This window comes from Propithecus coquereli, unplaced genomic scaffold, assembly GCF_000956105.1.
Source record: "Propithecus coquereli isolate 6110/MARCELLA unplaced genomic scaffold, Pcoq_1.0 Scaffold243, whole genome shotgun sequence".
NCBI lineage: Eukaryota > Metazoa > Chordata > Mammalia > Primates > Indriidae > Propithecus > Propithecus coquereli.
The window spans coordinates 1,825,689-1,837,948 of NW_012147986.1; the positions used below are offsets into that span (position 1 = coordinate 1,825,689).

General features: G+C 39.9%; 1 protein-coding gene across 18 annotated transcripts in view; it reads right to left on the reverse strand.

Moving 5' to 3' along the window:
• Positions 1-12,260, reverse strand: part of DYSF (dysferlin) — a 205,562-nt gene that overhangs the window by 24,785 nt on the left and 168,517 nt on the right. For all 18 annotated transcript variants that reach the window (XM_012646473.1, XM_012646484.1, XM_012646482.1 and 15 more), the window contains 3 exons: positions 9,654-9,752; positions 1,724-1,849; positions 1,252-1,407 (listed from right to left, as the gene is read on the reverse strand). In XM_012646473.1, the coding sequence (XP_012501927.1) occupies positions 1,252-1,407; positions 1,724-1,849; positions 9,654-9,752 (381 nt within the window). The remainder of the gene's footprint in view (positions 1-1,251; positions 1,408-1,723; positions 1,850-9,653; positions 9,753-12,260) is intronic.

Here is a 12,260-nt window from a genome sequence, read left to right on the forward strand (position 1 = left end):
ATTACATGTATGATGAAGCCAGGCTGGGGTCCTCTCTGTGATCTCTGCTTAAGCACATGGAAAGGAAGAGAGATGGTCGGACGCTGTCAAACTAAGCTATCCGGGCCAGTCTCCCCTAGATGCCCCCTGCAAGTGGCAGCACCCCTCCACCAGCCTCCTGACAGCTGAGCTAGAAAGTGCCCAGGGGTAGTCTGGCACGGAGAAGGGTTTAAGTACATAAACCAATCCTCTGGCCACGGCCATGCATTGGAGACCACTGGTGTTGCCGAGGCTGAGGACTGCTCCATTCTGCCGTGTGATCTCATGATTTCACATCCTTGCAAGGCAGGGCTGTGGAGGGGGGACACTAGGCCCCCACCCCACCCCCACCTCAAGGACACAGCTAGGCCTAAACCTGGCTAAGGAGATTATAGTCTCATGCCTCCAAACTCCAACTGTCTCCCAGCTCTGCCTTTCTTCTTTCTTCTTTCTCTCCCTTCCCAACTTTACTCTGTCTCCCGCCCCTGCCACCTCCCTATAACTCCACATTCCTTTCCTCCTTCAAATCTCCCTCTTCCATCTCAGGCCAGGACTAGGGTGAGACAGCTAAAGCACTTATCTTGGGCTTGAAATTTAAGGGAGGGCCAAAATATTCAGTTTTCAAAATAAAAAATATTATAATGCAACATTTTAAAAATTAAAATCGATGCCAATAGCTCATGATAAACAAAATATCAAAATTTTAAGTACAGACAGGATGAGAGCTACTGGCTTCACCTTTTGCCTCCAGCTCTGCCGTAGCTAGACAGAGCAGTTACTGGTCCTGCTCCTTCCCACCCACGGTGGAAAGCCCTACCAAGTCCACTCCCAACCTACACCTTCCACCTTACTTATCGTTATGCCTGATCCTTGTTCTAGACGTACATTAAGCAATCTTCTTTCCACCTTTGCCTATGCTTTTGACCCCTCTTAAAATACTATTTTCTTTTCCTGCTAGCCTACCAAAACTCCTATCTAGCGTTAAGAGTCCTACTCCTCCCAGGAAGCCTTCCCTGTCTTTCGAAAGTCCTGTACTGACTTTGGCCTTCTCCAACCTCCTAGAGCACTTGATCCTTAAAAGAACTCTATTCAGTCACATCTCAGTTTGGTATGTGTTTGTCTGGTTTTCTAGCTTGCTGTGAACTTCCTGGGGCAGAGACTGTGTCCAGATTCTGCAGGCATTCGTACCTGAGCCTGCAGTTCTGGGGGAGGGGAGGGCTCTAGGAATGTTACCTTCCCATTGGGGTCCTTGGGCTGCAGGCCAAATGCTCGGACAACGTAGATGCGGACCAAGCACTCCTGGGGCCCCTGGGAAGCCAACTGGTGGAACTGTCTTGAGGGCGCAGGGATGGCTGGGTCTTCCGGGAGGGGATAAATTTTGAAGAGCCCCTGAAAAGAATGAGGGATTAACTTTCATTTTCATCATGATTGTCACCAACACAATCACCATTGTGACCGTGACTCTCATCTCTACCAGAATCAGCACTGGGAGATCACCAAGCCCAATGCCATCCCATCACCACCATCAGATTCCACACCAGCAGCATCACCACCACTGTCAACATCCCCACCGGCATGACCCACATGGCCACCAACATCAGCACCAGGATCACCACTGCACTTGTTACCCCTCTCCCTTCACTTGTGGCTGCAACACTCCAGTCTCAGGCCCACCTGGGTTAGGGACACATCCTCAAGCACTTACCTTAAACTCCCCAATGACAGAGGGATCTTCCGTCTCCTGAGTCTTGCCCCGGTAGAGCTTGAAGGTGTTACAAAAGTCAGACAGGCCCTCAAAGTCCTCCACATTCTCCAGTTGTGTGTCATAGACCTGCCACACGTGGGGATAAGAGAAGGGGACAAGGGAAAGAGAGAAAGCAGAGGGACCACAAAAGAAGAGGAAACAGGAAAAGGAGAGGGAACATGACAGCGTGAGAGTAGAGAGAAGGAACAGAGAAGAAGAAAACGAGGGAGAAGACCAAAAACAAAGTAAAGGAAGAAAGGCAGGTTGGAGAGGTGGAGAGAGGGAACAGAGGCAACCAAGAAGGAACAGAGGCAGAGACAGAAAGAAAACCACAGGGGAAGGAGCAAGAGGGAAGACATTTGTTCAGCTCCATTAGGGAAGAGGGTTTTCTGGTTAATCGAATAAATATTCTAGGTACCCAAGAGTCATTATAGACATGGGTGGTACATTTTCCAAAAGAATAAGATCACAAAAAAAGAAATGAAAATTTAACCAACTTTTCATTTGAAGACTAAGACACAACTCTGGAAAATTAACAGGTCACCAACTCAAGCAAAAATGCTCACTGTACAATATGTCCAATGACAATGGTATCAAATATCAAGCCAAGTATATCTTTTGAGCACCATTTTAAATTTGTTAACTCATTTATTTACTTGTCTCCTCTCCAACAGCCAATGATTATTATTTGTTAGATCAGTGTTTTGGAATTTTTTTATTTTTTTGAGACAGAATCTCACTTTATTGCCCAGGCTAGAGTGCCATGGCATCAGCCTAGCTCACAGCAACCGCAAACTCCTGGGCTCAAGTGATCCTCCTGCCCCAGCCTCCCAAGTAGCTGGGACTACAGGTGCTCACCACCATGCCCGGCTAATTTTTCCATTTTTAGTAGAGACAGGGTCTTGCTCTTGCTCAGGCTGGTCTTGAACTGCTGACCTCAAGGGATCCTCCTGCCTCGGCCTCCCAGAGTGCTAGGATTACAGGTGTGAGCCACTAGGCCTGGCCTTTGTTTTGGAATTTCCTAGGCTTAAATAAAGCAACAGTTTTTTTATTATAGATGATAACATGTACCTAATAAACTAATAATAAACAGGTTAGTATACATGCTAAATCGGTTGTATATAAAATTAACAGATGAGATACTTAGGTAAGTTTCTATCTTATCTTTCTAAATATCATTTCTCATTTAGGCCCAGCCCAAGTTCTACCTCTTCCAAGAAATATTTAATTATGCAAGTAATAGAGGTTCATTAAAAATAGAAAATATAAGCAAATATTAAGAAAACATTAATATTGCCTTAAATTCTATTCTCAACAGTAACTAGTTACTTGATTAACATTTGGTATGTGTCCTTTTGAATATTTTCTATATATATATATTTTTTTTTTCTGCCAAAATGGAATCCCAGTTTTCAGGACACAAACTGTATGGTAACATGTTTTTTAACTTAACAGCGTATCATGAATATCTTTACAGGTCAAAAAATATACCTCTACAATATCCTTCTTAATCATTATATCATATAAACGTCTCATAAGCTATGATGAACATTTAGTTTTGCAGTTTTACAATCTTATTTCTTAAAAACCGCTTAACAGGTTATAGGAGATTTGAAAACACCTATACATGTGCTTTGTGCATTTGTTTAAATTAATCTCTATGACAAGTTCCTAAAAATAGAATTCCTGGTCAAAAGGTACGCATATTTTAAGATCTCTGATGTGCACAGCCAAATTTTCCTATGGAAAAATTGCATGGATTTATAATCCCATCTGCAGTGTGCAAGCGTGCCCATATTCCTAGTCTTTCACCTGCACCACGCATATCCACCCTTTTTAAACTTTGTTAGTTTGACAGATGAAAGGTGGTATATTCAATTTCTCATTTGCATTTATTTATCTGAATGCTAGAGAAACTGACATGGGTTTATCAGCCACTTGTATTCCCTCCTTGTCAACTGCTCATCCTTGTCATTTGTCCTTTTCACATCTGTTGGTGTCTGTTTCTGTGCTGTGGTGATTTCAGAGACCTCTTTGTTTGTAAAGGGTATTAACCTTTGGTCTATCAAATGAGTTACAAATATTTTGTTCCAGTTTGTCACTTACCTTTCTATTATGTTTATGATATATTTATATTTTTGTTTATGGTATGTTTCTGTCTGTATTTATGTTGCATTTCTGTTTATGTTATGTTTATGTTTATGATTTTTTTAGCTATACCAGAAATTTCTAGAAAGGCTCATCTAAAGATTTTTTTTCTTTATGGCTTTTGCCTTTCAAATTATGCTTAGAATGTCTTCACAGCAAGATTATTCAGCACTCAATTCAACTTGCTACATAGCGTGAGGCAAGAATTCTTTTTCACCAAATGCTTAAGCAATTACCTAAGCATATTTGTTTACACTGTTTCTCCTTTTCCCAACGATTTGTGTCGCACACTAAATGCTTCCATGCCCTTTTGTTTGTTTGTGATCTTTCTATTCTGCTCTGTTATTCTATCTATTCTTCACCAACATGGTGTTTCAATTACTGCACCTCTGTAATCTGTTTTCTTACCTGATATTCTTCCAAATGAAATTTGGAAACATTAAGTCCAGTTTTAAGTAAATAGTTCCTTGGAATTTTTATTAGACTTGCATTAAACTTGAAATTAATTTTGGATAGGAGAATTGATATCTTTGTAGTACTGACTTTTTATCTAGGGATATGATCTGATTCTCAATTTACTCAACTTCTTTTATTATATATTGTCATCTTCATATAGAGCCTACATAGTCATTGAGTTTGTTCCTCATTAAGCTCAAATTTTTTGTTGGTATTGTGAATGTGAATCTTTCTTTCAGTAGATTTTCTCAATAGTTGCTGCCATCTTACTGTTCTCCTGACAATTCTCCTAATTTCTGTCTGTTCTCTTCAGGTGCTCAAGCAAGTCAGTCGCACGCAATGTCAATTTTGTCTCCTCCTTCCTAAAATGAATGACCTATTTCTTTTTGTTGACATTGAAATGGTTAGAACATACGGAACAATGTCAGATGACACAGTGAACGTGATCATGGTGAGTCTTTTCCTGCCTCTGTCAAAAGGACTGCCTCGCGTCTCACTCATCACCTTCACCTGTACTGGGTCACAGAGTGCTTCGCTAACCTATAATCAATAAGTCATGGGCCCTCTTCCCAGATGAATGCTCTTGTGAACATCTTTGAGAAACACAGGTTCAATTTCTGAGATAAAGAAAGTTTCTGAAATCACAAAGTTGGATGCTGCCTATTGGTTTGACAGATTTTCTTTATGACATTAAGGAAACTCCTTTCTATTTGCAATACGCTACTTGTTCTTATCAATCATCAATAGATAATATTGAACTTTATCAAATGCTTTTCAGCATTGACTGCAATCATCTTTGTGAATTTTACCTATTTGATATGATGAATATTGCTAATATTTTCCTAATGTTGAACTCTTCACATTCGTGTAAAAAAGTCAGCTTGGCTATCATGACTTCTTATTTTAATGTGGTTAGATTTCATTAGCTCCTTTCCTCCTTCTCCACCTAATTTTTGTCAGTTTTATCATGTCTACATTTTCAGTATATGACATTTACATTCTTTATTATTACCCTAACCCTTCCACTTGTTTTCATTTTGGCTCAAAGTTTAAATATGATCACAAATCAGTCCTTTTGTTGTGGTTTCCCCAGTTATCTCCTAGTTAGCTAAAGTTCATCCCTAGGAGTTTTCTCAAGATGGAATCCTAGGAACCATATTACCTTAGTTCCTGAATATACATAACTGGTTGTTTGTAGCCTTTATGCTTGGAGGAAGCTCGGCTGAACGTAAAATCCTAGGGTGTCCCTGTCTTTCCTTGATGGCCTTAGATATGGTGCTTTACTGTCTTTGCCTATTGAATGTTGTTTTGGAGAAATTGAAGCCACTTTGATTTATTTTCTGCATTAAATGACTTAATGTTGTTTTTTCTTTTCAAGGCATTGGAAGGAGGTATGACTACCCAAAGAACTCTTTCTTTATCTCTAAAGTACAAAAGCTATACTAGAATATGTCTCAGGGCTGACCAATCTAGGTCAATTTTTCTTGACCTATCATGGACTTTTTCATTATGTATATTCAAGTACGATTTAATTTCAGTGCAGCTGTATTAAGCTATTATACGTTTGTTTTATTTCACTATTTTAGTTGTCTGTCTCAGACTCCAATTATGCAAATGTTGGGTCTCCTTTCCCTCACTTCTATATTTGTAATTTTCTCTTTATTCCTTTATAACTTTTTCTTTATTTCCATTTCATTTTGCTTACTTTTATCATTTCTGTCCTCTATGCCCCTGTGTTCTCCACATGTCCATTCTGCCCTGTGTTCCTTCCAATGTCATGTTTTCTTCTCTTTCTTTCCTGAGTCCTACCAGCTCATAGTTCATCTCCACCCATCTCATCATCCCTTGAGTTCTTTCATTTCTGCTTTGCATTCTGACTGCTCTGTTTATTAAAAAAAAAAAAAAATAACTCGCAGTAAAACATTTCATCTCATCTGCTCCTTGGCAAAATTTTTCTGGTGGGTGTATATCCTCTTCAATTGGTAAGTTTTGATTTGTATTTTCTCTCCTTTTTTGTATGATTTTTTAATTAATGCTATGCCATTTTTTATTACTATTCACTTAATGAGTTAGATTTTCCTAGACCAGCTATTTCCTTTGTTCCCACCACAGAGGCAGTCTGACTCCTAAAACATGCTCATCTGTGCGATTCTTATATAGCTCCACCTTCTCTGCTTCTCTGAACCAAGCCAGTTCTTCTAGGAGGGTTCTGTTCTCAACTTGAACCTGTCTCCAAAGTTCCCATATCCATTGTTACAAACAAGGGAGATAACTTGTATTTCATGGTAAAACCTCAATTTTAGGAACTGTATTTTGAAACTATTATGAAAATTTTCAAACACATACAAAAGCAAAGAGAATAAATAATAAAAACCCATTTACTCATCACCTGTCTTAAATAATTATCAACATTCTTCCACTAGGAAGCATATTTTTACTGGGCTTTCTGAGATCTGCTGCCTCTATGATCTTTCATCATTCTTCATGTACCTTCTCTTCACTTACTGCTGAGTGGCCTCTACCCAATCTCAATTGTCTTTGGGCAGCCCTTACATATATTTTGAAGTCTGTGGCTTTTATTTGTTTCCAGCTTTTCTGAAAATGAATTTTGTGGGTTTGAATGATTTCCAAGAGAAAAGGGAGAAAATGCTGACTTGTGCAGCCATGTTCATACTGGAAGTCCCTAAAATATTTTTTAAATTTCCAAGTGGTTGGACTTTTTGTTTAAAGTTTTGTTATTAATTTCTCATTTTATTGCATTTTAATCTGTCTTGTATGGTTTCTGCTTTTGGTAAGTTATTACCACAGTAATATGTGATCAAATTTTGTATATGTTCTGTGGACATTAGGAAAAAATGTATTCTCTATTTTTTTTGTTATTTTTTATTCTGTATTTTAAAGCTTCAACATTAGCTTTGCATAAAGCTATAACTTTAGCTTCATGTTGCTTAAAAATATTTACCTTGTTATTCAGATCTTTCATTTCCTTATTTATTTATTACCTGCTTGATTAGTGAAGGAGAAAAATATATTAAAATCTCCACTGTAACTTTACTTTCTGTCATTTTGTGCTTTTATCTGTGTGAAATATGAGTTTATCTATTCTTATCGATTTTTAAGTATTTGTAACCTATACTATCCTATACATAAATATTTGGCAGTCTTTACATAGACATAGGTATCTTTTATTATATAAAACATTATTCTGTTTTCTTTGCCTTTTACTTTAAATTCTTTTTCCCTTCTGTTTACACTTACTTTATTTTGTTCACCAAAATATTGGTTTCCAAAATATTTATTTTTTAGCCATTGAAAGTTGTATTGTTTTAGATGTCTTTTCAAGATTGTATAATGAATTTTGACTTTTGATATCATCTAAGAATGCTTATCACTTAATAGAAGAGTTTAATCCATGTTTATTTATTAGGAAAATTAATGTTTTATTCTTTTTCTTCTGTTTTTCTTACACCTTCTGTTTTTAATGCTTTCTCACTGCATCTTCTGTTTTCTATATTTTGCTGTTCAGATTATGAGTTGTTTTTCTCCCCCATGCTAGTGATTTCCCAAACATGTTTTTTCTCTACCCCCTGTGTACTCCAGTCTCTCCATAATGGCTAATTTTCAAAGACCCCATGTTGTTGGTGATGGTTTTCTTCTATTTACTTATCCTTAAAGGACCAGCATTTCTTCCAGGTCTAATTTTTCCCCCAGAAATAGTTCGAACGCATTGTGCTTGGACAGCCTATTTCCACTTGGATGCCTTCGGAGACCTCCTCAGAGAGGTCAAGTGGGAGGGCTGGGTGCCAATTCAGCATCCGCATCTGAGGGAGCAGCAAGGGGGCCAGGGCCACGGGCCACCCTGGCAGAAGTCCTCATTCTTGCTTGGTTTGTCTCATTTTTTGGCAAGGCCACAGGACCACATGCCAGACCTAATGTGTCGGACCTTCTTCCTGGTACACAAATAGTTCTGTCTCGTTGCCCAGCCTCACACGCCCAACTAGCAAGTCAATGAAGAACTTGCTGCCTGAGGATCGCTGCTGAGGCCTGTGCCTCATCTCTGAGCAGCTGGGTCTCCAAGCACAACTCACCAGGCAGCCCCCATGGAGCAGAGACAGCTCCTGCCACCCTTGTGAACCTACCCATCAGAGCACTCGCCAAAGGCTTTCAGCCAGCAGTGTCTCCTGAAAGCCCAGGCCACCCACTGCCCCAGCAAGCCCCAACTCCCTCTCAGCCAGTCCTCTTCAAGGAGCACCAAGGGCCTTTCCTATGTGTCTAAGAGCCTGTGCTCACCTCTTGTTTCCTCTTCTTCAAACCTGGGAGGTAACCATGCAGTGAGAATCTCCCCCACTTATCCCCCAGAATTAATGCTGCCAGATTTAGTAAGTGAAAACACGGATCACCCAGTTACATGTGAATTTCATATAAATAACAAATAATGTTTAGATGAATATGTCCCATGCAACATTTGAAGCATGCTAATATTAAAAAAGTATGCACTGTTTATCTGAAATTCTAATGTAACTGGGCATTCTGAATTTTATCTGGCCACCTCATCCAGGAAACTATAGAATCCCTTTGAGGAGTAATTTTTGAGTCTCCTCTGGTTATCTTTTAAAAAAGTAGTCCACTTTTAAAAATCTTAGTTATATTTGTAGAATTTCCTCAAACTACCACAATTTGGCTGACTCTTCCCTTCTTTTTCCCATAGAAATAGGGTTTACACTTTCCTATTTGTAGGTAATTTCTGTCCCAATTTCAGGGGTGGGAGGTCAGAGGTACATTCTCAAACTTTCCTTTTTATTTTAATACAAATTTTCTATTATAGGAAAGTTCAAATAATGCTGAAAGAGACAGAACAGTGCAATAAATCCCTAAGTACCCATCTCCAAGCTTTAACAATTTTCAATGTCTTGCCATTTTAATAATTTTTAATATTTTGAAAACCTGTCAAAGGGCCACCCACACCATCTATCTTGGTCCTGACTTTTGGGGGGGGCATTTTAATGCAAATCATTTCATCTACAAATACTTCAGTATTTTTAAGCATTCTCCCAAAAATACTTGCTTGGTTATCCCAGCCCACACTGACTTCCTGCTCTAAATCAGTGGGTGACCTTTCTCCCCCAGTTAGTTCATCAGGATTCATCACCCTCAGCACCAAATGAGGACACAAACAGAAATATATATACATATATATGTTCATTCTCTTTCTGTTGTATCACCTGCCTGTCGCACGTGCCCAGTGACTGTTGGACTGAAGGGAACAGTTCCAGAGAGAGGGACTCACCTTTAGGGTGTCAAAACCCTTCTCCAGGTAGGAGCCACACTTTTCACTCTCCCCTATAGAGGCAAAGAATTTGCTCCACCAATCGATGAACTCCTCTTCCTGAGTGAGTAGAAAGAGACCATAAGAAACAGAACAGCCAAGCAAGGTCCTTCTGAATCCAGTACCTCCCACAGCTGCGGGGCTGGCCTGGACTTCAAGGCTTTCCTGAAGGTGAGTTTAGGGGAGCAGAGAGCTGAAACCTCTGCCTCTCCAGGGGCAAAGATTGCGCAGACTGGAGGACAAGGTCTAGCACTTGCTTGGTGTTGAAAGGCAGAGGCTCTAGCTCTGGCTATGCCCCCTAGTCACGGGTACTTCTGTCAAGCTCCTGGGCCTCCCTTTTCCTTTCTTTGAAGTGGGTATAATCATCTTGGTACTCCCTGCATGCCGGGAATATACTGAGGCTAAAATCAGAGGGAATCTAGGGTAACTCTTTGGGGAAAATGTCAATAATGTATTATTTGTGACTAAAATGCAGTAGACTCAGGAAAACCCAGACCCAAAAGAACTATCCTGGCCACCCGCCACCCTACCCTGGCAATAAAGGAAGCACTGGAAATCAGCACTCAGGCCACCCAAAGTCAAATCCAGGCAGAGTCCCTGAAAATCAACAAATGTATACTAAGTGCCCTTTATTCAAAAGATACTGCTAAATGTGGGAATTGGGTGAGAAGAAAGGAAGCTTGTGACAACACACTCTCTGTGTGACAACACACTTCCTTCCTCCAGTCACTCACACTTGCAGGTAGACAGGCCTGCTGTGGCAAAGCCTGGCCTCCCCACCTTTTACTCCTGTACATGGTGTGTCTTCAGGCCCTCTTAGCTCTGGTGTCTAGAATGCTCCTCCAGCTGTGTCCCATCTAGACAATGTGTCCTGTCACCTAGGGAGTCAGCGAGCTCCCTGAAAGTAGGATGGTCACTCCTCCCCAGGACTCCCCCAAACCCACCAGAGCTGGGCACTCAGCCTGTGCCTGTCCATACCATTAAAATTCATTCAGTGTAGAGGGAAGAGCCAAGAACAAGATGTCAGGAGTGCCCGTTCTGGCTAGAAGACCTCCCAGGAGCCTGCTCTAATTCTATAAATGAACTGAATGTCTGTCACTGAGTTTCTGAAAATGCTGGTGGCTCTCTTTAAACCAATGCTAAGTCCTTTAAGCTCTGGCTTACTAAGGGTGAACACAAGCTGAAGCCAGGCTGAGGGTACCTAAACAGGCACCCTGGGGAAAGGGTAGGATGAGGCTCTTGAGTCTCCACCCACTCTGGAAGTGTGGTCCTCACACCCTTTGTATGGCCAGATGTGGTCCCCAGGCACATCGTGCAAGGAATTTATACCAGGTGAGGCTGAGTCTGCAGCCAGGCCTACCTGACCGACTTACCCGGAGGCTCTTCTGCAGCCAGGAGAGGGGAACAGAGGTCAAGAGGGTTAAGATACAGTGTGGCAGAGCTTTCTGACTTGTAACCTCTCCAGAAAAAGCCAGCCTAGAGCAAGGCAGACTCTAAGCCCTAACGTTTGAGTTCAATTTAAAGAAAAAAATGCTATGGATGAAATCATGTATACAGACATACATGTCAAACTCACACAACGAATGACACACAAAGTACATTTACAGTCATGCCCAAGGGAGATGTATCTGCTGAAAGACACACATACTCCCACAAAGACACACAAAGACACACACCAACACACAGGCAAACATGTACACTTAGGTAGAAATGGTTAAAATGAAATTAAATTTAGCTGTTTAATTCCTCCTAAATCCTCACTTTCTTCCCAGCCCAGATACTTAAAGATTTGAGTTTATAACTCAGGCTCAGAGTCAAGCACAAACAGACAACCAATCAGTGAGTTTTACATACAGAAAAGACAGGAACACAAGTATTGTGGGAAAGGTATTACACTTCCTTCAGTCTTAAAAAATCCAAATACATTTTAAAAAGAATAGGAGACATAAAGTCTGAATAATACCATTAACAGCTACAACTAAATAGACAAACATTATGTACACTGAAAATAGAAAATATACCTTCTTTCCCAGCATGCTTGGAGCACTTAGAAAAAATAAAAAGCCACAAAGCAAATCTCAATAAAGTCCCAGAAATAAAACTCCTATCAGTCACATTCTCTGGCCACATTGCAACAACACTAGAAACAAGTGAAAAATTATTAAATTAAAATCCCAACCTTTCGGAAATTTAAAGGCACATTCTTAAAACCCTCCTGGGTCAAAGAGAAAACCAAAACTAAAATAAGAGATACTTAAGAAAATACCAACAAGGAGAGGCATATGCCCCAAAATTTATGGATTGTAGCCAAGCCTGTACTCAAAGGAAAATTCAATGTTAAATGTTTTCACTTTTACACAAAAAGAATGAAAATAAATAATATGATAATTCAAGAAATTGAAAAGAGCAAGAAGACCAAAGAAAATTTTAAGTGTAAATGAACATATTTAAAAGGAGAATATTATAATTGATAATTAAACCCCAGAGCAAGCTTTCAAAAGACCATTAAAACAGAAAAACATTTATCAAATCTAATTTTTAAAAGTAATTACACCATTAGGAATGAGA